The sequence below is a fragment of the Aythya marila genome (assembly GCF_965140915.1).
Source record: "Aythya marila genome assembly, chromosome: Z".
Classification (NCBI taxonomy): domain Eukaryota; kingdom Metazoa; phylum Chordata; class Aves; order Anseriformes; family Anatidae; genus Aythya; species Aythya marila.
Window position 1 is genome coordinate 72532283 of NC_139080.1, and position 24506 is coordinate 72556788.

At 51.3% G+C, this 24506-nt stretch overlaps 1 protein-coding gene across 1 annotated transcript in view; it reads left to right on the forward strand.

Moving 5' to 3' along the window:
* The window catches only part of MOB3B (MOB kinase activator 3B), a 90129-nt gene extending 82040 nt beyond the window's left edge, over positions 1-8089 (forward strand). The window contains exon 5 of the mRNA XM_082783370.1: positions 3783-8089. Coding sequence (XP_082639496.1) covers positions 3783-3812 — 30 coding nt within the window. The 3' untranslated portion in view covers positions 3813-8089. The remainder of the gene's footprint in view (positions 1-3782) is intronic.
* The last annotated feature ends 16417 nt before the right edge of the window (positions 8090-24506 follow it).

A 24506-nucleotide genomic window follows, 5' to 3' on the forward strand; every position in this document is an offset into this window, starting at 1 on the left:
ACAGCAGTGGCATACTCACAGGGTGATGTTGTTCATGCCGTTCACGTGTGTGAATTCACCCACTCTCCCATCAGCTTTTGCAGACCGTGGATCCCCCAACATCCAGCATTTGCTTCCATTAAATGCTGGTGCTGGGGTGACGTTTGGTTTTTTACGCCTTACATTTTGGCTACTCTAATTCTGACTCTCACACGCGTAGCAACACCATTTTCTTAGAAGAACATCGTTCTTTGGTGGGGAACCCATCTTTGGTGGGGCTGTCTTTTGGTGGCTGTTCTCTGGGCACAGTCATCTCACAGATTGGGTCGAAGCTTTAATATCTGCTTTGTATTTTGGCTTTGAAAACACCGCTCATTTCTGCCTTTGTTTTTTTTGAGTTGTGTGACCCAAAACTGGGAGAAGGAACAAGCCTCTGAATGCTGTGGTACAGAATAAAACTCTAGAATTTCTGGTAATTGCTTTTGAAGGGGAATTGGATCTATTTTCACCAGCTCAGGTGTGGAGCTTTCTGCTAGTCTTGTTCTGGGTGTTTGGTCAGTACAGGCAGACTTTGAAAGTTTTAAACATCTTCAAAAAATGCCTGTGTGTGCCTATCCTTATCTCCACACCTACTCCTTCAACTTGCTGCCTGGCCTGGACATTTCATCCTCCAGTGGGGCTGGCTGTCCTTGTCCTTGCCAGGCATTCAGCACTTCCAGTCTGCAGGCAGACCACAACCAGTTGTCCTTTTCCCAGTTTGGGAAGTACTCCTAACATGCTTTTGATGAGTAATCATTAGTCAAGAATGTACCTCTGTGTTTTCCCCAAATTAAAACAACCTGTTAGGTTTCAGAGAAGCACAAGCAAGAAAGACTCAAGAAGCTCTGGACAAGACTTAGCCTTGAGCTTGTGCTGAAGGCAGTGCTCATCTCTGCTGTGCACCACCAGGACGGCTGAGGAGCCACATCTCTGGAGAGGTCTGAGAGGGCTGATTTAACTGGCATGGGGCTGTGTCAGTCTCCCTGGTACCTCCAAATTTCACGGGAGACTTTGGTGCAGGCTCCATGCCAAGGGAGAGGCTGGCTGCTACAGTCCCTGGCTGGGAGAGGTCCCAGCCCCAGGTTTGCTCTGTGAAAGGCTCAGCAGCTGGGCCCTGTCTCACCTCTCTCGCACCAGAGTTTTGGCTGAGGCCAACTTGCCCTTTGCCAGCTTTATAATTATATCAGTCTTTCTAAAAATAATAATAATAAAATCTTTCCTTTTTGTAAATTCCCGTACAGAAAAAACAGCTAGAAGTAGGTCACTGTCGCAAAGCATGGACCAATTAACTTCTTGACGGTTTTCTTTCTTTCTTTTTTTTTTTTTTTTTTTTTTTTTTTAAAGCATTTTCAGCTCGTTGTCTGAAATAAGTAGAAACGTGCACATATGTACAGGAATGCAATGTGACCGTGTTTCTGTATTTCTGTGCACTGTGATCTATAACAATCTAGGTCAGTATAGAAGAGGTTTCTGTGCATCAGAAGATAATGATACTCTGTAGGTTTCAAGGATTTCCTGACTTTGTAACTTCGGTGAACATTTTCCAGACCAAAACCAAGCAGGTGCTGGAAGAAGACCCTTTGAGCAGAAGCTGGGAGAAAACGTGCAGAGCCTTCTGCAGCAACGTTGTTGTGACAGGGTTGGGTGGGGGAAATAGGAGTTGGGGGGACGATGGTGGACACCATTGTCCTAGCAGTATCACAGAGGTGAAGGGAGGGACAGCCGTGGGCAGGAATTGTGTTACAGTAAGAGATAATTTCTGTCCAAACTGCGGAGCTCAGTGGCATTGTAGCTCCATGGGTCATGACACCTGGGCAGTGAAACTTGCAGGGGCAATTTATTGATGCTGAAACATTTCAGACACTCACATAGCAAGCTGGTTTAAAGCACTCTGGTTTACAGATAACCCAGGCTCCTGCTCTTTCCTTTGCCTGGATATATTTACCCACGTCTCATCTCCTACCTCTGACACTACTTTTTTTATTTAGGAGTGGAAATGCATTTTGCGTGTTGAATGAGTTGCTTACAAAGCTTTATTATTTCATTGAGAGGGAGAGTCTGCCTCCCACTGCTCCCGAAGAAGCATGGCCAGGTTTTTTACAGGGACCCTGGTGCTGCTTTATTGTCCTGCATGCTGCTTTTGCAGAGATAGATGCCGCTGCCTGCCCACAAGCAGATGCTGGGCAGCAGCTGCAGCAAGGAGTGGTGGTGCTGCATCGCACAGACTATCTTCAGATGGGGGAAATAGAAGATTTTCCTGCAGAAGATGCTGTGCGAGCGGCAGTCCTTCCCCAGGCCTGAAAGCCTGGCACCACCGCGTGGAGGCAGCTGGGAGCACAGAGACACACCGCAGGTCCCCGGCTGGCAAAAACGCCCCTGGGGACACTGCCGTGCCACCAAAACTCACGGGTGGCAGAGCACATCCAACATTTAACAGGAAAAGGGGACAGATCCTTCCACAACAGTTTACCTTCATCACCTTTAACAAGTGAGAGGGAGAATCAAGTACCCGTTTGGATTACTGTGTGGATCACTGTGGGTATTACAGACAACCCTAGAAATTGCTGGACTAGTTGCATTGCCTTTATAGCAGCTGCAAATGACAATATCCCATTCTGTTACCTGCATGACAGCAAAATAACAGGTGATGTAAGATAGTCTGTGAAACAACCAGGAACAGAAACCAATTAAAGCTCTGGAAGGGGAAAGAAATCCTACAATTCCATGTTTTAAGTCATAAATTACCTGCTATGCCGAGAGACTGCCAAGGCCTTTGCATTATATTCTGACACACATAACAAATTATTCAAGCAAGCTACGATTTTTAGAAACTTCTGCCAGCTTGGTAAATCTAATTTCCATAGGAAATGCTGTACAGGTCTGGAGACACTGAAAGAAGAGCCAAAGGTAGAATCTGCATGGCCCCACTGACCTGTAGGTGCTTCAGCCCTTCAAGCCTGACCTCAAATCTGGGGCTTCTTTCCTTATTCCTACATCTTTTGCCAAAACCCATACAAAATAACAGACTTTTGATCTTAACATGCCCCTGTTCCCACAGAAGACTTGACCTTTGTTCAGAGCAAGACACATTTTCACCTCCAAATTCTGACAGAAATTTAGAAAAGTACAGACCCATCTGATACTTCTTTCCAGCATTTCTGCTGACCAGCATGAAGGATTGTATAGAATAGGATAGTCAGCTACCAGACAGTGTGCATCAAAATGCCCATAAATAAGTCAAATAAAATAAAATCCCATTGTGGATCCCAGGCCCCAGTTCCTAATGCAGTCTGAATGCTCCCAGATGCCATCATGGTCAAATTCCACAGCTCTGGTCGAGTCCTGGAAGAGCCTTGCCCTGTGTGTCCGTAATTTCCAGGCAGAAATTATTAGATAGAAATGTATCTCCACGTTTCTTGTTGGATGTAGGTACAGTGGAATCCTTTTTCTCACATTAAGTTAGAAGTTTTCTACCTCTGAGTACGTTGTCAGGTGATTTATTCCTTTTGTGTGGGATGCAGCACCATTTATATGGCAGGGCTAGGGAATTAGTGAGGTATTAAAGCTGTCAACAGTGACAGAAAGCAGCATGCTAATTGCCAATTACGTTCATTGTCCTTGAAAGTGACAGAGAGGAGCAGAAGGATGGTGGCATATAAAAATAGGTGAGTTTGCACAGATGCCGAAATGGTAATTGGGAAGAGGAATATGCATACTTTACAACAAATGCCCTTTGCTATTTAATCTCCCTTCTTGTTTTACAGAAAGAGATGACAACCAGGATGTGTCACTAAAAAACACCCACTGAAGAAAAGCAAAGTCCAATTTTCGTCTTGCTGCAGAGTTCGAGAACATGACAGCCCTCGCAGAATGAACCTGCTTGTTAATCCAGGAAAGCTGAGAAGCTGGGAACCACAGTTACTTTCACAAAAGCTTCCCACTGCTGTCCGTGTGCTTAACCCTGAATATGCTGCTAGAACCTCATCCGAGCGACGTGGGTTAGTGAGAAAAAGAAGAATCAACTTGGTATTAGTTCCAGCTCCTTCGTTAGGGATAAGAACCTCTTCAGCCATGAATGATGACAGAACACCTTCCTGCTGCTAATGCTTTACTGAAATTCGTCCCCCCGGGCTGACCTCCAGGTTATCAAGGCAGCCTGGAATCGCAGAAGACTCACAGCCTTTCATGTCTCCCTCCCTTCACCACCACCCAAGGCTTGGCCACCATTCCCAAATCCCAGCGAGCCGTGACTTTCCAGGAACACAGCCCTGTCCGTTTGCTGATCAGATGGTTTGTGCTTTGGTGTGACTCGTAGTGGGGTGACAGTGGGGCAGCCTCTGATCCCAGCTACCTGAGTGCACACCCAGATACAGCACTGCAGTGTTGATGTCTTACCTTTGAATTCTTGCTGTAATGGACAGGAAATCTGGTTGGTGTTGCTGCATTACATAAAAAAGCAATTCATAGTCAGCATTGTCATGAAATACCCTATGAAGTGCACTGATCTGTCCTGTAAATGATGTCCTCCTATCCCCTTAGAGAAAGGACCCCACCCATTCACCTTAAAGTTTTATATTTTCAGGGAGAAATAAATTTATGTTGGTAATCAGGAGATAAAGATGAGTAATGTAACAGTCAGGGCAGGAGGGACTAAATGAAAATCTCTGTCGCATCTAAACAACGTCCAACCATGTGGCTCCTTTCCCCAGTGGAGTAATTCACATTATTTTCTGCACTTCCCAGCCCAGCTTAATAACACATTGGTGGACAGCCTGGAAGGCTACATTGCAGTAAATCCAGTCTTCTATGTAAATATGCCCAATAAAAGGCTTTTTTTTTTTTTTAAGCAATACTTAACAGATCACAAGAGAGATTTAGCTGAATAAATGGGGATCAAGTGGAATACACCTATGTATTCTGTGCCTTCTAATGCATTTTGCACATTTTTGTTATAGTTAGAGATTACTCTTCCTTGGTGAGTGCTGAACCCTGTTGCTGCCTTCCCCTCAAGAGTGTTGGTTTTGTTTATTTCTTCTGAGGCATTTTCAGAAGCAGATCTCGTAAAGCATCCAGTGTCTGGGACATTTGAAATAGGGGTGTAGCAGAAATTAAGCGTAACAGCAAACCTTTCCTGGCTCATGTTGTGGTGTATTCTGATTTGTTTGCTTGCTTAAAACAGAGCTTGTAAGTGTTGGTGATCACGTCCTTGCTGGGACACAGGGCCTTGGTCTGTGAACATCCCATGTAGCTAGGTGGAGACACTTCTGCATCTTTAGGATGACACAAGCAGCATTGTCCTTTGCTTCCAAGGGAGTGGTCTGGAGTGTCCTACCTCCTTCAGTGGTCTTTGCAATCAGGTTAATTCTCTGGGGACTGCAATACACGTATAATTTTCGGGGCGCTGGCACTCTTGCGGGATAAAACCAGCTTGTGGAACTCACTGCCATAGCTGCTGCTGAGCTTAGCTGCTTCATTTTAAAGACGGAGGATAAATGTGTCTGTGGAAGAAGGCTTCACAGGACGTGTGGATGAGGACTGCCTGGATTTGCAACATCAGTTGCATGTGGCAGGGTTTCTCCTACCCTGCTGCGAAGAGCACGGTCACTGCCCTGCTGCGCTTGAACTTCACTGCAGTCAGCCCCATCTGGTGGTCCTATGGCTGAGCAGCACTGCCATGCTCTGTGCTAAAGATTAACGAAAAGATCAGAGCCACTACATAAATTGAAAAAGATCGCATTTTATGCATAAAATAATCTACTCTTCATTCTGTTGTGCTATCTACCATGTGCTGTCTTCAGTCTAATTGCTGTAGTGGAGTTTGAAAACACAGCAGAATTTGTTCCCAGTTGCTTTTAATTACTTTAAAATAATCTTCTTGTAAATGCATTAATCTCAGTGTGTTTGCAAAACTGCTGGAGTATTTTCCTTCTTCTAACAGAGTCTTTCAGTTTCCTAAACTCTTCTGTTCTCTTCTGTGGTGAAGCACGTGTTGTGAGGCAAAGGAGGGAAACGCAGAGTGGAAGGACTCCTGAGGGACTTGTGTTGGACCTGGACAAAATTCCTGTGGGTCTCATGGAAAAGCCCTTCCAGCCCAGGAGCTGAACCAGCCACAGAACGTGCTCGGTTTGGTTACTCGCTCTGGTGCTTTGCTCCAGCTTGTATTTTCCCCGTGAGCCTGTAGCTATTGCAGTCAGCACCCGTGGTGTGGTGACGGGCACTGGCCCAAGCCATGGCCCAGGAGGCAGGGGAGCGGCTTCCTGGCACCCTCCTCATTTCCCATCTGTGCCAGGCTAAGCGCAGGCTCACGTCTGGGCATCTCAGACCTGCCCGCTCCTGAAGAGACTGCAGAGAACCCGGGAAGCTGGAGTTTGCCAGGTGATGAAATAAACTTCCTGCACGTGGCGGGCTTGGGCCTTTGCCCAGCTGTCTCCAACAAGCCCTGCCTTTGCTGCAGAGGTGTTGGGCCATGGCCTCACCATCTCGTGCCATCCCTCCCTTTCCTGTGCCTGGTATTTGATGTCCTGGCAGGAATGATGTCCGGAAGGTGGCATCGCCGCATGGCAGTGCCGTGTTCCCTGGTTTCCTCCTCCCCTGGAAGAGAGGGGCCGCACCCTGTTGGATCCAGATCTGACAGATTCCGGCTTCAGCAGCAATTTGCTCAGGGCCACATCCAGTGTCTTGTTTTGGTTGTTAATCACAGGTCCTGATTTATGCAATTCCTCAGGATACGTTACGAGAACCATAGCTTAAATGCAACTGTATGCAAAGACACTCATTTCACCTACTGAGAAAATCTTTCTGCTTGATCTTACCAATTATATGTGTTCCTAACCATTCCCCAGCCTGTGTTTTAACAGCATTTCATGTGGTTCTGGGATTATGTTTTTTGTTTGGTTTGGTTTGGTTTTATTTTGTTTCTTTTACTCACCTTTCCACCTTTCCAGTCTTTCAATTAGGTCTTTTGTTTTGTTTTGTTTTGTTTTGTTTTGTTTTTTTTTTCCTGCCTAAAAACAAAACAAAATTAAACAAAAACAAACAAACAAAAAAAAACAAACAAAAAAAAACCACAACACTCTTGAGTCTGGCAGTTATCTTAAGAGATGTTGTTAGCGCTGAGCTTCAAGGCAATGTAATTGGCATCACTTTAATTGATTGAGGCCACAGCCAGCTTTACTTCAGAGTGTGAAAGGCTCCTGTGATGCCAAAATTGCCTTCAGTGATTATAGACTTAATAGCCTTCATTGATTTGTCTCTGTAATAAGGGATTTTGTAATGAACTGCTGCTTTGTGTGAACATAGGTTAGTGCTACACTGCAGTGACAATGTAACTTGAAAAAGATCTTAACCTCTCTTGGGCTGTAGGAAGGATGGAGTCCCAGGGACTACTGGGGAGTTTTTTTTGCTGATAGCAGTGAAAATGATGATTTCCATTGGATTTGAGAGAAGGTACCTCTGGAAATGAGCTTTTGCCAAGAACTCAAGCTCTAAGCAGCAAAGCTTGCACCATACAAGGTGTTCAACTTTCCTGACTCGTCATTAACAGGGCAGGGAGACAGGAGACAAGCAGTTAATGTAACTCGGTGGGACCTACAGGCAACTACTGAAGACAAGCAGAGACCTAAGGGCTGAACGCTGAGCATCCTTGCAGCAGTCATGCACAGGAAAATTCCCAGGGCTGCGTAGAAGGAGACAGGGGGAATGGTGCCCTTGGTATCTGGGGAGCAAGTAGCCAAGTCACTGTTATCAATATCCTCTCAGGTCTTTGCTCTTACCAATGGCGATTCCAGGGTGTTTCCAGCTAAAGGCGGCCTTCTCTCAGCCAGAGAGATCTAGATGAAGGTCCAAGGTCTCCGGTTGCTTTCTCTCCTAAATATGGAACAGGGTCTTCAGCACCTTTGCACTTGGGTTGAATAAATTACACGTTCTGGAGCCACCCACTAAAGGCCATTCCTTCTGCTTCTTGTCATTCCTACATGTTCTTGGGGTTTCTGAAAATACCTTGGGTGTGAGGGCTTAGAGCTGACCTTCTGCCTCTTAATTTTCTCTGTACCTCTCCAAGGATGATGTTGTGTTGAAGATGAGCTTTCTCGCCTCTCTGCCTCCAGAGGGACAGCTCTCACCTACGCCCTCTGACGAGATACCACCAAGGGTTGTTTTTCCATTTTCTCTTCAGAAGAGCAGAAGCAGAGGGCAGGAATTGCCTTCAAGCACTGCGAAACAGAATGCACTATGTATAAAACAGGAATATGTTTGCCACTATATGACATGCTTCAAGTGCTTTAGAAAGGGGATGACACTGGGGGATCAGATGTATACAAGTGGTCAGAGATCAGACATTTTTTCCTATATCTTGGGAGAAATTAAAGGTATTTTTTAATAATTACACAAGTAGTTCCAAGGGCAAAGTAAGCCAAATCAGTAGTAAGAACCTGGTAGTGGTACACGTTCAAATCCAAAATGATTAAACTTGATTTTTCATGTATTTTATGCTAATGAGAAAAGCAGTGCTTTTCAGGGTATTAATCAAATAAGCTTGAGCTCTTAAAAGTAGTTGTTTCTTTTCTATTTTATATTCTAACATATTCTAACAATATTCTCCCAGGGGAAAAGTAAACAACACACAGACACTCACACACCAAAACAACAACAACAACAACAAACCACAACAAAAATAAAAATAATTACTTTTCCAGTCTAATGTGTGTGTGCGAGTGCGTGCGTGTGCATGTGTGTTTTGGTGAGGATGTTGATGGTGGAAGTATCGGTGTGTAAATAGGTACGCGTATAATCCCCACACATTCCCACAGAATATATATTTTTCTTTTGCTATTTTTAAGGGGATATTTCTAACAAATAAATGCTTAATTCATTTTCCTCTTCATCAGTGCTGTTTGGTATTTGAATATTTTTTAATGATGTTAGATGTGTCTTAGTCTCTTTTTGTTCTGCTTGTTGTTAAATGGGGATTCAGCTGTCTGAGAAGAGAGACCAACACTAACTGCTATAGTCATTAAAGGAAAAGGACACCGTGAAAGACTGCTTTTCAAGTCAATCCTGGTGGATGAAGCTATAAAATCCAAATATCATGAATAAAAGAAACGTAATCTCACAGGAGTGTTGTGAAGTTGTTTGGAATCCTGATTCTCTGGGAAGGCAAATGCCAGTGTTTTCCGTGCTGCAGGGTGAAATTTCTTGATAGGCTCACGTGCCTATGTGCTGTACGGGAGCATAGCTGGAGGGAGAGCAGAGTCGGGGCACCCGTGGTGCTGCAGGGAGATGGGAGAGCAGGAGCTGGACACGGGTCAGTTACAGAGCTGGAGGGGAGCAGTGAGGCGAGGGAGAAGGAGCTGGGGTCAGTAGTGGCTTTGGGAAAGGCAGAGACAGCCCACGAGAGAAGACCTGACACCAGACTTGGGGTGAGGAGCTCTCTTTAGGCTCCTCTTTGGGGAGCTGAGTATTAGGATGCTAGGATGAGTGGAGTAATTGGAAAACAGGAATCCCGTGGAATTTAACAAAAGGAGAAGCAGAGCCCTGCACCTGGGAACAGGCTGGGGCCACCCAGCTGGGCAGCAGCCTGGCAGAACGGGGCCTGGGGGTCCTGCTGGACACCGAGTTTACCACGACCCATCCACCATCCCTACGGGCAAAGAAAGCCGAAGAAGGCTCTGGGGCTGCAGCAGCCCGAGCAGGAGTGAAGCGGCAGGGGAGAGGGCAGGCTGGCTGCCTCTTACACTGGAGAAGTTGTGTCAGCTGCATCTTCTGCTGTCACTGGGATGGCGTGGCATCGTCTGCGGCTGCACAATGTGGTGGCGAGGCAGGATTCGGCCTTCCCTGTTGTATGCACTGCTCTGTGCAGCTCCCAGGGCCAGCACAAAGCAGCAGCGAGGGAAAACGAGCAGGAGATGCCACGGAAAACAGAGAGCTCTGCATGAGTGAAAAGGTGGTTCTGACTTGCGGCAGACGAACCTCATGATTTGAGCCCTTGGATTGCATTTAATAGATCACAGCAATTTAGAGCAATTTGAGTTAATTGGCTGGTAATCCGAAGGTGTCACATGCTGGGTGCATGTGTTTGCATGGCACCATTATCAGCAGAGTAAAAGCTGCATGTTGCTCACGTCCCCGAAAACCATGCACCATATAATTATCAACCATTCAGTAATAAATACGACACTAGGAGTGGCAGCGGTTAGGAGGGGAGGTGGCATCTCGTTGCAGAAGCAGTAAATCAAGCCACTCTCCTGCTGTAAGAAGAAATACATCACAGTCTAGCAGCCTTTTGCTGCAATGATGTGCATTTCTCTCACAGTCTTTTGGTCTCTCGTGGGCTCAGGAGGTAGAAATCTGACGTTTTCACAAATTGTTCTGTTCTGATTCCTGCCGATGAGTGGTTATTGAAATAAATGTATTTGCAATTTATGCTGTTCTAATGGAAAGAGAGAATCACTTGCTTTTGACTTCACTGGATGAGTGTTTATCTTAGTGAATGATGAGAGAAACACACAAACCATGCAATCTCATAACTCTCACGCTTTACACACTTGAAGTCGCACATGTCTGTCAGAGCTGCACAGTTAATCCTAATGAAAAAGTCACCTGCTTTCCCATTTGCCACCATAAAACTGTGTTAATTCCATGCCCAACTAATCTGCCTGCTTGCTTAATTTTTAGGTAGTCACAACATGATCAAGCACAAGGAGAGAAATGACATTTATTTGTTTACAAACTCTTTGGGGATTTAAATAAGTAATTAAAAAACCACACAACAACAAAACCTTAAAAACATAATGCATGGCCTTTATCCTTCTCAAAATGGCTGCTGTGAGTTTTCAAGCTGATGAAGCCTTGGACGCAGAGCTGGTGTTCTTAGTGGATTACAGTAACAGAACATCTTTTGTTATTGTCTCCTGCGCTACATTTTCCTTGCAGCCCTGGATAGATACAGCAATGCGGAGAGAAGGCTGGGCCCTCCAGAAAGGTGTCTATGCTCAACTCTGTAGATCTGTTGGAGAAGCTGAACACCTGTCTGCTGTAAGGTGGCTGTAAGGGGTGACTGCTTTTGGTTTAGCACAAAAAACAGAGTGTAATGTGTGGAAGAAACAAGGGAGTTGAGCTGGGGGATGAGGGCTGACCTTGGCTCTGGGGCAGTAGGGAAAATGTGCCTCTTCCCTAAGTGGAAAAAAAAAAAAAAGAAAAGAAGGAAAAATACTTGCTGCCTAGAGCTCCGCAGTGTCTCTGCACCTCTCCTGAGGGAGATACCCCCCCATGGTGGCCCTGCCTTCCCTCCTGCCCCTGCAGCTTGAACACGGAGCACCAGCACTGGGCAGCCACTGGCTCCACGACTGGCACAGTTTCTGCAGCTGGCACCAGCCAGGCCCTGGGCAGCCAAGGGCTCGATAAGCCAGGCCAGCTGGGGAGCCACTGTGTCACCGGCTGGCACACACCGGCCCTGAGGAGCTGGCCCTGGCAGCTCACGCTTCTTTTAGTTTTGTTTGTGTGTCAGGCTCCAAGGGCACCTCCCTTTTCTCCCTTACTATTTATTTATTTATTTATTTTTTTTTGGTATTGTGTTTCTTCTCTTCTGTTTCCTTTTTTTTTTTTTTTTTTTTTTTTTTTTTTTTTTTTTTTTTTCTTCCTGAGGTCATTTTCTAGTGTGTACCTGTGGTAAAATATTTTTCGGGGTCCCGAGACTTTCCTCATTTACTACAGGTACTCCTTTCCCATCCTGATGCCTTTCAATTTCCTTCAGTTTGTTTTTGTCTCCTTTGGCTTCCTGACTACAGAACCGAGTTGTCCTCAGGTGTCGATCTTGTGCCTTTGGACTGTGCCATGCCCTGAGGGCCACACTGACTGCTTTGCAGTGCTCAGGTCTCTGCCCTGAGTGGCAGTAATCCGCTCAGGGGTAACTGCGAGGGGCAGCCAGGTGTCCTGGCCTAGCAGTGATCGGCACCAGGGCCGTGATATGGCCCTCACTTCTATCTGGGGCAGGAGACCTCCTCTGGAATTTGTGGCCAGCACAAATATTCTGACTTTCATATACCAGGTGCTCTGCAGATGTTCACATTGTGGTGGATTAGGAGAAAGTGGTGCTTCAGGGGCATGGGGCTATATCCAAAAGCTGTCTGTGCACAGTGGTGGTGTCCCTGTGGGGCGATGGTTGGGTCCTGTGTTCTCCCAGATGCTCGCCTAGCTAGGCCAGCAGGGGAGAAGTGGGACTGCAGGGAGATGCTGGCAGGGTTCCCTCAAACGACCTAAAAGAAGACCAGGAGCTGTAGCAAAGCTGCTCTTCCAGCCTGACACAGCATTTCATTGCTGTTAGCTCACATTTCACTGACTGTTAGCTCACATTTTGCTGACTTCATTGGATGCACCCACATGAAAGATCTTTTATGCCACTCTGTGAGAAAAAGATGAATTCCTAAGTACAGAGTGCAGAAGCAGAGAAGAAAAACAACTTCGCAAAGAAAACAAGACATAACAGGTGTACTCAATGGGATATATAGAGTAATGATTCATGTCAAGAAGATGGTTGATATTAATAAAGAAGGGGGAGATGGGGGAGTGTGGCCATAGGGGTCAGCAAGCCCCATGCTTGGTAGCAACATCAGACTCTTAACGATGAGGCCATCAGGAATGTCAAAGAGTTTAGAGGGAATAAAGAAGGGTGATTCAGGAGACTCCATGCAGTCTCGGGTTGCTTGTTCTCCAGCCATTAAGGCATGGATGTTGCTGGGTGTTTGCCATTGTTGTTAGATGCAAAGTTGTTTGACCAATGAAAAGCTGTTTTTGAAAAGGACTGCTGTGGGGAGAAGGGTATAAGAGGGGAGCCTGTCCTCAAGAAGAAAAAGGCAACCCTCTGGAGAGGGATCCCAGCTGCTTGGCTTCACTGCCTTCTAGTTTTTGGCTATTGGCCCCAGTGTCCCAGCATCAAAGTAGCCAGGTGAGGATGTGCTCACCTGGATGACGACTGAAATTCTTTCTTATTTCTCACAACTTACTCAGGGATAGACATAAAGTGGTTTCTGATTCATTTAGGGTTTCTAAATGAAATTATATTTTAATACAAATTAATTAAATTTTATTTCTTAAATTATGGTAAAATAATAAGCAAGGTAGGAATTAAAGTTATTTCACTTATTGCGAACACAGAAGAGTGGCTTTTAAAATGGGGAAGAAAAAACAGCACAAAGAGCTCAAGGTTGGAGATGAGAACGGCTTAATTAAATGGAAGAGGAATGGGGAGTAAAAGAAACAAAATAAACAATACGGCCACGTGGCAGCACAGAGAGAAGGAAAAAGACATATTCTCTACTTCCCATCAACGACCGATGTTCGGCCACGTCCTGGAAGCAGGGCCTCAAAACGCATAGTGGTTGTTCAGGAGGACAGCCCCCTTCCTAACAGTAGCCCCCATTTTTGTTGCTGAGTGTGGCATCAGGTGCACTGGAATATCCCTTTGGTTGGTTTAGGTCAGTTGCCTTGGCGATGGCCCCTCCCCATCACTTGTCCACCCCCATTGATTTCCTTTCATGAAGTGGCCAACCATCTGGTTGCCCAAGGGAAGCCAGCTGAAGGCACCCATTTGGATTTCAGCACAGCTTCAATACTGTTTCTCACGGTCTCCTTCTGGACAAATTGGGCAGCACACAGCTAGAGCAATGCAGAATGCGATGGGGGAACAAGGGGCTGACGGGTCGGGCTCCAAGCGTTCTTGTAAATGGGGTCGCATCGGGCTGATGGACAGTCACTAGGGGCTTCCGCAGGCCTCGATTTTAGGGCCTGTTCTCTTCAGGGTTGTCCTGACTGACTCGCATGTAGGACTTGAGGGCAGATGGAGTGCATTTAGGCATGACAATGAACAGGAAGGAGTGACTGAATCCATCAAGGGGAGGAAGGCTTTGCAGAGAGATCTTGACAAATCAGAGAGCTGGGCAATCCCCAAGCAGATGAGGTTTAGCAAGAGCGAGTGAGGCATTCCACGCCTGGCAAGGGGCAACCCTGGCGGTACGGACAGTCGGGGGGACGAGAGGCTGGAGCGCAGCCCTGCAGAGAGCGATCTGGGGGTTTGGGTCGATGGCAAGTTGAACGTGATTCAAGCACGGGCCCTGGCAGCCAGGAGGGGCAACCGCATCCTGGGCTGCCTCCAGCACAGCATCGCCAGCCGGGCGGGGGCAGGGATTGCTGTGCTCTGCTCTGCGCTCTTTCCGCCTCGCCTCGAGTCCTGTCGTGTGTGCACTTTTGGGCAGCACACTAACAGAAGGACATCAAGTTCTTGGCGAGTGTCCAAAGGAGGGCTTCGAAGTGGTGAAGGCTCTGGAGAGTAAGATGGATGAGGAGCACATGAGGTCCCCGTGTTTGTTCAGCTCTGCTCTCTGGGGACACTGACAAAACTCGAGGGAATGGCAAGGAGATGGGCCAGCGGAGGGTCTGGCTGCAGGTGAGGAAAAGATTTTTCACCAACACGGGGCTTGGCCACTGAAACTGGCCTCCCAGTGAAGTGGTCATGGCAGCAAACGTGCTGGAGTTCACAAACTGTCTGGGAAGTGCTTTCAGACACGTGCTTTGGTTTTGGGGGGTCACCCAGAGCAATGGGCTCTGAGGTCACCCAGAGCGCTGGGCTCTGAGGTCAGCCGGCAACGGGCTCTGAGGTCAGCCGGCAACGGGCTGTGACCTCACGGGCCTCGCTGCTTATCTTGGGGCGCCGTCAGAGCCTGGCCCAGCCTGGCTCGTGCCTGGACTCCCGCTGAGCGTGTGTGCGAGGCTTGGAGTGCCGAGCAAGGATCTCTGGAGAGAATTTGTTGGAGCTGTGCTGTGGGGCCGTCGGCAGCTGCTCTCAGTGCCCGTCCCCGCAGCCAGTGCCTGCGTTTCCCCGGCCCTGCCTGGCTCAGGCAGCCGGGGCTGTGCGCGGAGTGCTCGCAGCGGTGCAGGTGAGCTGTGCGGGGACACGTGCCCCGGGGCTGGCGTTGGGGTTTTGTCCTGCTGAGGGCTCAGTGGCAGTGCCGCTGCCCGCTCCGGCACAGCCACTGAGCCTGGCCTCTCTCCTTCTTGCAGCACACAGCACCTGTGGCAGCGGCGCCAGCCAGGGGAAGCAGCTCCCCATCTGCAGCTCTCCCCAGCCCGCTGCAGCGAGCCGACGCCATGGCCAGTGAGGCCAAGGACGTCAGCTGCCCTGTGTGCCAGGGGGCCCCCAAGGAGCCCAGCTACATCCTCCCCTGTCTGCACCACTTCTGCTTCGGGTGCATCATGCGCTGGGCCAACAGAAGCAGCACCTGCCCCCTCTGCAGGCAGCACATCACCTCCATCCGCTACTCCATCTGGGCGGAAGACGACTTCCTGGAGGTGCAGCTTGCCCCCGACGCCGAGGCCCAAGCTGACAGCCAGCAGGACGAGCAGGGGGCTGCAGAGCCGCTGCCCCAGCCTGCCGTGGGACGCCTCCTGCCCGAGGAATGGGCGGCCCTCTTCAGGGAGCACCTGGAAGTCCTCGGTCCGCTGCGCTCCTGGGTGCGACAGCAAGCCAGGGAGCTGTTCGACGCTGCCTGGTGGGACCAGGACATGCTGGAGGCCACCGTCATCGCTTGGCTGTGCCGCTGCGGGCTGGATGAGCAGGCCTTGGTGCAGGAGCTGCGGCCATTGCTGCAGGGCCACACGCGGAGCTTTGTGCAGCGGCTCATCCCCATCATGCTGCAGACGTGCAGCGAGGAATACCTGGAGCACGTGGGCTTCCTGGAACCGCGTCCTGCCAGCCAGCTCTACAACGGCCCTGAGCTGGACCTCGAGGGCTCCCAAGACACCTGGGAGCCACAGCTCCAGGGCTCCCGAGACACCTGGGAGCCAGAAGAGAGCCCTGAGGCCACCCCCAGCCCTGCTGCCTCCCCCCGGGACACTCCTGTCAGCATGCTGCTGTCCTCCAGCAGCCCGGAGGGTTCCGACCTCGAGGAGCTGCCCAGCACCTCCAGTGCTGCCCTGCGTGGGGGTCCTGGCCACCCGCCCACCGCACCCATCCCCGCGGAGCACGAGGAGCCCTTCTCCGAGCCGCGACAGGCGGCAGAAGAAGATGCCGTGATGCCGGGCTGCAGCCACGAGCCCTCTCCTCCTGGCCAGGGCAGGGACAGCTCACCTGGGGGGCCCCGGCGGAGGAGGAAGAGGAGGGCCGACAGCAACCCGGACTCTCCCCAGCCCTGCAAGAGGCCCCCGCGCCTTTAGCAGGGCACATCTGGGCTTGTCATACAAATAAAAAGTTGTCACCCTGACACAGACAGTGTCTTGGTCTTCTTCGTAGAATCACGCAATCCTACAGCCATAGAAACGCCGAGTGGCTCAGGTTGGAAGGGACCTTAAGGATCACCCAGTTGCACTCCCCCTGCCATGGCCAGGGATGCCACTGTGATGATATACGGCATAGTAATTCGTGTCAAGAAGATGGTTGATATTAATAAAGAAGGGGGGGATGGGGGAGTGTGGCCATGGGGGTCGGCAAGCCCCATGCTTGGTGGGAACATCCGACTCTTAACGATGAGGCCATCAGGAATGAAAAAGAGGTTAGAGGGGATACGGAAGGGTGATTCAGGAGACTGCATGCAGTCTCGGGTTGCTTGTTCTCCAGCCATTAAGGCATGGATGTTGCTGGGTGTTTGCCGTTGTTGTTAGATGCAAAGTTGTTTGACCAATGAAAAGCTGTTTTGGAAAAGGACTGCTGTGGGGACAAGGGTTTAAGAGGGGAGCCTGTCCTCAAGATGAAAAAGGCAACCCGATGAAGTTAGGGCATCAACAGAGAAGTAGCAAGAAGGAATGAAAAGGAACAGGCTAGCGGGACGCACACCAGGATGCGAACAGGCACACTGATCGCCTCATGAAGATGGCTTCGGCCAAACTCAGCAAACAGCTCCGAGAAGCTCGTCCAGAAAGCTCGTCGCTGCAAATGGGCGCACCGGAGCTGGGAAGAAGCTCAAGCTGAGAGAAGCGCAGCCGCGCACACAACTGCCCCTCGCTGGTCAGCAGTTGCGCGTTAGGGGGAATCGGACGTCCTTAGGAACAAAGACTGTCCTGGCAACCTTACAGCTTATTCTCCTTCTTACCAATCTGACAGTTTATGAGCCTGAAATATGGGACCAAACTGAGGTCAAGGTGTGGGATTGTGCAACTAAAACCGGCAAGGTTGCAGCGGGATTGCTCGGCACCCGGCGAGCAGCCTCTGAGGCCTTCAAGAGCCATGTGGGCCCACAGTCAGACACGTGCGGTTTGTCAGACAGTGAGGGAGCTGCGCGCTCCTTTACTGATCCGGCTGCTACGCCATCGGCCCCAGAAAGAGCGTGCAGCCTCATCCATGGCAGGGCTTGGAGATGGCATGGCACGGGATAAAGCCCTCAAACACTGCGTCTGACTCTGCTTTGAGTGGGAGCTTCAAGCAGAAACCTCTGCAGTCACTTCCAACCCAACTATCGTATCCTCCTCCGCATTCACCAGCTCATTGGCTAGAAGCCAATGCCTTGCAAAAGGCACAAACCGCTTTCTTTTTATGGGGAAAAGCTCTGTGGAGACAAAGATCTCATCAGCTGTCTGTCTGGGAAATTGCCTGAGCTCCAAGAGTTTGCTTTTCTCAGAGATATCAGCACCTCTACAAGTAGCAGGGGGAAGAACTTCGGTCCGACCACTTCACCTAAACCTTTCCACAAATTTTGTATCTAATACATCGCACTCATGTCAGCCAGGGGAGATGGCAATGATTTGGGTGTTCTGGTGTCCCACAGACCTTGCTGAAGCTATTTGAAAATCATTTAAAAAGTAAGGTAGGAATTCAAATTATTTCACTTCTTGCGAACACAGAGGAGTGGCTTTTAAAATGGGGGAGAAACTACAGCACAAAGAGCTCAAGGTTGGAGATGAGCATGGTTTAATGAAAGGGAAGGGGAATGGGGAGAAGAAGAAACCAAAGAAACAATAAGGCTGCACGGAAGCACAGAGAGAAGGAAAAAGAAAAATTCTCTACTTCCCATCAACGAGCCATGTTTGGCCACGCATGTCCTGGGAAGCAGGGCCTCAAAACGCGTAGCGGTTGTTCAGGAGGACAGCCCCCTCCCCCACGAGAGCCCCCCTTTCATTGCTGAGTGTGACATCAGGTGCTCTGGAATGTCCCTTGGGTTGGGTTAGGGCAGCTGCCCTGGCGATGGCCCCTCCCCATCACTTGCCCACCCGCAGGCTGCTGGCTCCTGGGGGCTTGGAAGGAGTCCTGATGCTGTGCCAGCACTGGGCAGCAATAGGCACAACACTGCAGTGACAGCAGTGCTGTTCCAGCTACGAGTGCAGAGCACAGCACTCTGTGGGCTGCTGCAGGGAAAGGTGACTCCAGCCCAGACAGACCCAGCACAACCTCCACCCCTTAGTCCAGAACATGCGTGTCACACTCAGGTCCCACACGGATTAGGATATAGATACACTCATCACCAGTGTTCTCTGGCCATTAACGTACGGATACATCTGCACTTCTTTTCATTCCAAGGTCTTTCCCAAAAAGAATCTTCAAAACATGGAAACACGATGGTTTCAGCTTCATCTGTCAAAGTGGTCAAACAGGGCAGGCGAAGTTGGTTTCCTTGACACCAGCCCCAGCTCAGCTCACATCGCTGTTGCACTGCCAGGTTCCTTGCAAAGTTGACCCGTCGCTGCTTCTGCAGTGTCCGTCTACACCACATAACTTGGATTACAGATTAATTGTCTCCCAGTGCTTAATCTCCTTCGGGCACACACCTCATATCCCCATCTTTCTGCATCACCCACCAGGTACACCCTGGTCGTTGGGAGAAGACAATCCCACGAGTGGGGTTGCCTTTTCCAGGGGAAGGGGCAACGCACACCGCCTTCCCCATCCACTTCCCCACATGCACTACGGGGACTTGAGCTTCTCCCTCAGTGTGCAGGGGTTTTGTTTCGGCAGGACCAGGACGGCTGTCAACCCCCCTGTTGTTAACTAGCCAAGTGGCCTCTGCTGGATTTCTATCCCAAGGTTTCCACGTCCCAGCACCCAATGCTCGCACCATAGTTTTTAACAGTCCATTGTACCTCTCCACGTTCCCAGAGGCTTGTGGGTGATCGGGGATGTGATCCACCCACTCAGTGCCATGCCTCTTGGCCCAGGCGGTGACCAAATTGTTTCGGAAGTGACTCCCATTGTCGGCCTCAATCCTCCCTCGTGTACCATGTCGCCACAGCACTTGCCTTTCCAGGCCCAAGCTAGTGTTTTGGGCCGTGGCATGCTTTACTGGATATGTGTCCAGCCACCCAGTAGTTGCTTCTACCATGGCAAGTACGGACCGTTTGCCTTGGCGGGCTGGTGGGAGTGGTGCGATGTAGTCAATCTGCCAGGCCTCACCACACCAAAATCCAAGACATCTCCCCCTGTTCCAGGGAGACTTTACCCTCATGGCTCGTTTGATTGCAGCACAGATCTCACACTGTTGGGTAACCTCTGTGATGGCCTCAACGGTCAGGTCCACCCCAGCCCTCGATCACGAGCCCATCTGGATGTGGCATCCCTCCCTAGATGTCCTGATGTTTCATGGGCCCATCGAGCTACAAACAGCTCACCCTTACGTCCCCAGTCCAGGTCCACCTGAGCCACTTCAATTTTCAAAGCTCGAGCCACTTCTTCCTTGTTCTGACGTTCTTCAGTGGCACGATTCTTAGGCATGTGGGCATCTACATGACGTACCTTAGCAGCCAGGTGTCCTAGCCAGGCAGCACTATCTTGCCACAGGGTAGCAGCCCAGATAGGTTTACCTCTGCGCTGCCACTTGTTCTGTTTCCATTGCTGCAGCCACCCCCACAGAGCATTTGCCACCATCCAGGAGTCAGTGTACAGATACAGTGCTGGCCAATTTTCTCTTTCAGCAATTTCTAGGGCCAGTTGTAGAGCTTCACTTCTGCATACTGACTCAACTCGCCTTCCCCTTCTACTGCCTTCACAACTTGTCGTGTGGGACTCCACACGGCAGCTTCCCACTTCAGACGGCCCCCTACCACACGGCAGGATCCGTCAGTGAACAACACCTACTGCTTCCTGTCTTCTGGCAACTCATTGTACGCTGGTGCTTCTTCAGCACGAGTTACCTCTTCTGTCAGCACTCCGAAATCCCTGCCCTCCGGCCAGTCCATGATCTCTTCCAGGATTCCCGGGCACTTGGGTTTCCCCATCCGAGCCTGCTGTGTAATTAACGCTACCCACATACTCCACGTAGCATCGGTTGCATGGTGTGTAGTGGGGATTTTCCCTTTGAACATCCAATGTAACACAGGTAGCCGTGGGGCCAAGAGGAGTCGTGCTTCTGTACCAACAACTTCTGAAGCGGCTCGTATCCCCTCATATGCTGTTAATATTTCCTTCTCAGTTGGGGTGTAATTGGCTTCTGATCCTTGATAGCCCCGGCTCCAGAACCCCAGAGGTGGACCTCGAGTTTCTCCTGGGGTCTTCTGCCAGAGGCTCCAGGTGAGCCCATGCTCCCCAGCTGCAGTGTAAGGTGTGTTTTGCACAGCTGGCCCAGTACGGACAGGCCCAAGGGCTTATGCACGAGCTGTTTCTTGTTTGACTTGTTCAAAGGCCTCTTGTTGCTCGGGGCCTCACTCAAAAGCGTTCCTGTCCAAGTCACTTGATCTAGAGGACTCACAAGCTGACGATGAACAGAAATCCGATCATTGAGACTAGTGTATGCTACTTGTAAATACTTCAATCAATTCTACTGTTCTCTCAACCCTCGGGCCCCACGTTGGGTGCCAAAAAGGACTGCGGTGGTTTTTCTCGGGTGGGCAGCCGAGCTCCACCACAAGCGCTCTCTCACTCTCCGTCTCCTCAAAGAGGAAAGGGGAGAAAATACAACACAAAGAGCTCGAGGTTGGAGATGAGAATGGTTTAATGAAAGCGAGGGGGAATGGGGAGAAAAAGAAACCAAAGAAACAATAAGGCTGCGCGGAAGCACAGAGAGAAGGAAAAAGAAATATTCTCTACTTCCCATCAACGAGCCATGTTTGGCCACGCATGTCCTGGGAAGCAGGGCCTCAACAAGTTTGTTCAGCGGTTGTTCAGGAGGACAGCCCCTGAAGGGGAGGAAGGCTTTGCAGAGAGATCTTGACAAATCAGAGAGCTGGGCAATCCCCAAGCAGATGAGGTTTAGCAAGAGCGAGTGAGGCATTCCACGCCTGGCAAGGGGCAACCCTGGCGGTACGGACAGTCGGGGGGACGAGAGGCTGGAGCGCAGCCCTGCAGAGAGCGATCTGGGGGTTTGGGTCGATGGCAAGTTGAACGTGATTCAAGCACGGGCCCTGGCAGCCAGGAGGGGCAACCGCATCCTGGGCTGCCTCCAGCACAGCATCGCCAGCCGGGCGGGGGCAGGGATTGCTGTGCTCTGCTCTGCGCTCTTTCCGCCTCGCCTCGAGTCCTGTCGTGTGTGCACTTTTGGGCAGCACACTAACAGAAGGACATCAAGTTCTTGGCGAGTGTCCAAAGGAGGGCTTCGAAGTGGTGAAGGCTCTGGAGAGTAAGATGGATGAGGAGCACATGAGGTCCCCGTGTTTGTTCAGCTCTGCTCTCTGGGGACACTGACAAAACTCGAGGGAATGGCAAGGAGATGGGCCAGCGGAGGGTCTGGCTGCAGGTGAGGAAAAGATTTTTCACCAACACGGGGCTTGGCCACTGAAACTGGCCTCCCAGTGAAGTGGTCATGGCAGCAAACGTGCTGGAGTTCACAAACTGTCTGGGAAGTGCTTTCAGACACGTGCTTTGGTTTTGGGGGGTCACCCAGAGCAATGGGCTCTGAGGTCACCCAGAGCGCTGGGCTCTGAGGTCAGCCGGCAACGGGCTCTGAGGTCAGCCGGCAACGGGCTGTGACCTCACGGGCCTCGCTGCTTATCTTGGGGCGCCGTCAGAGCCTGGCCCAGCCTGGCTCGTGCCTGGACTCCCGCTGAGCGTGTGTGCGAGGCTTGGAGTGCCGAGCAAGGATCTCTGGAGAGAATTTGTTGGAGCTGTGCTGTGGGGCCGTCGGCAGCTGCTCTCAGTGCCCGTCCCCGCAGCCAGTGCCTGCGTTTCCCCGGCCCTGCCTGGCTCAGGCAGCCGGGGCTGTGCGCGGAGTGCTCGCAGCGGTGCAGGTGAGCTGTGCGGGGACACGTGCCCCGGGGCTGGCGTTGGGGTTTTGTCCTGCTGAGGGGCCGGGGCAGTGCCGCTGCCCGCTCCGGCACAGCCACTGAGCCTGGCCTCTCTCCTTCTTGCAGCACACAGCACCTGTGGCAGCGGCGCCAGCCAGGGGAAGCAGCTCCCCATCTGCAGCTCTCCCCAGCCCGCTGCAGCGAGCCGACGCCATGGCCAGTGAGGCCAAGGACGTCAGCTGCCCTGTGTGCCAGGGGGCCCCCAAGGAGCCCAGCTACATCCTCCCCTGTCTGCACCACTTCTGCTTCGGGTGCATCATGCGCTGGGCCAACAGAAGCAGCACCTGCCCCCTCTGCAGGCAGCACATCACCTCCATCCGCTACTCCATCTGGGCGGAAGACGACTTCCTGGAGGTGCAGCTTGCCCCCGACGCAGAGGCCCAAGCTGACAGCCAGCAGGACGAGCAGGGGGCTGCAGAGCCGCTGCCCCAGCCTGCCGTGGGACGCCTCCTGCCCGAGGAATGGGCGGCCCTCTTCAGGGAGCACCTGGAAGTCCTCGGTCCGCTGCGCTCCTGGGTGCGACAGCAAGCCAGGGAGCTGTTCGACGCTGCCTGGTGGGACCAGGACATGCTGGAGGCCACCGTCATCGCTTAGCTGTGCCGCTGCGGGCTGGATGAGCAGGCCTTGGTGCAGGAGCTGCGGCCGTTGCTGCAGGGCCACACGCGGAGCTTTGTGCAGCGGCTCATCCCCATCATGCTGCAGACGTGCAGCGAGGAATACCTGGAGCACGTGGGCTTCCTGGAACCGCGTCCTGCCAGCCAGCTCTACAACGGCCCTGAGCTGGACCTCGAGGGCTCCCAAGACACCTGGGAGCCACAGCTCCAGGGCTCCCAAGACACCTGGGAGCCAGAAGAGAGCCCTGAGGCCACCCCCAGCCCTGCTGCCTCCCCCCGGGACACGCCTGTCAGCATGCTGCTGTCCTCCAGCAGCCCGGAGGGTTCTGACCTCGAGGAGCTGCCCAGCACCTCCAGTGCTGCCCTGCGTGGGGGTCCTGGCCACCCGCCCACCGCACCCATCCTCGCGGAGCACGAGGAGCCCTTCTCCGAGCCGCGACAGGCGGCAGAAGAAGATGCCGTGGTGCCGGGCTGCAGCCACGAGCCCTCTCCTCCTGGCCAGGGCAGGGACAGCTCACCTGGGGGGCCCCGGCGGAGGAGGAAGAGGAGGGCCGACAGCAACCCGGACTCTCCCCAGCCCTGCAAGAGGCCCCCGCGCCTTTAGCAGGGCACATCTGGGCTTGTCATACAAATAAAAAGTTGTCACCCTGACACAGGCAGTGTCTTGGTCTTCTTCGTAGAATCACGCAATCCTACAGCCATAGAAACGCCGAGTGGCTCAGGTTGGAAGGGACCTTAAGGATCACCCAGTTGCACTCCCCCTGCCATGGCCAGGGATGCCACTGTGATGATATACGGCATAGTAATTCGTGTCAAGAAGATGGTTGATATTAATAAAGAAGGGGGGGATGGGGGAGTGTGGCCATGGGGGTCGGCAAGCCCCATGCTTGGTGGGAACATCCGACTCTTAACGATGAGGCCATCAGGAATGAAAAAGAGGTTAGAGGGGATACGGAAGGGTGATTCAGGAGACTGCATGCAGTCTCGGGTTGCTTGTTCTCCAGCCATTAAGGCATGGATGTTGCTGGGTGTTTGCCGTTGTTGTTAGATGCAAAGTTGTTTGACCAATGAAAAGCTGTTTTGGAAAAGGACTGCTGTGGGGACAAGGGTTTAAGAGGGGAGCCTGTCCTCAAGATGAAAAAGGCAACCCGATGAAGTTAGGGCATCAACAGAGAAGTAGCAAGAAGGAATGAAAAGGAACAGGCTAGCGGGACGCACACCAGGATGCGAACAGGCACACTGATCGCCTCATGAAGATGGCTTCGGCCAAACTCAGCAAACAGCTCCGAGAAGCTCGTCCAGAAAGCTCGTCGCTGCAAATGGGCGCACCGGAGCTGGGAAGAAGCTCAAGCTGAGAGAAGCGCAGCCGCGCACACAACTGCCCCTCGCTGGTCAGCAGTTGCGCGTTAGGGGGAATCGGACGTCCTTAGGAACAAAGACTGTCCTGGCAACCTTACAGCTTATTCTCCTTCTTACCAATCTGACAGTTTATGAGCCTGAAATATGGGACCAAACTGAGGTCAAGGTGTGGGATTGTGCAACTAAAACCGACAAGGTTGCAGCGGGATTGCTCGGCACCTGGCGAGCAGCCTCTGAGGCCTTCAAGAGCCATGTGGGCCCACAGTCAGACACGTGCGGTTTGCCAGACAGTGAGGGAGCTGCGCGCTCCTTTACTGATCCGGCTGC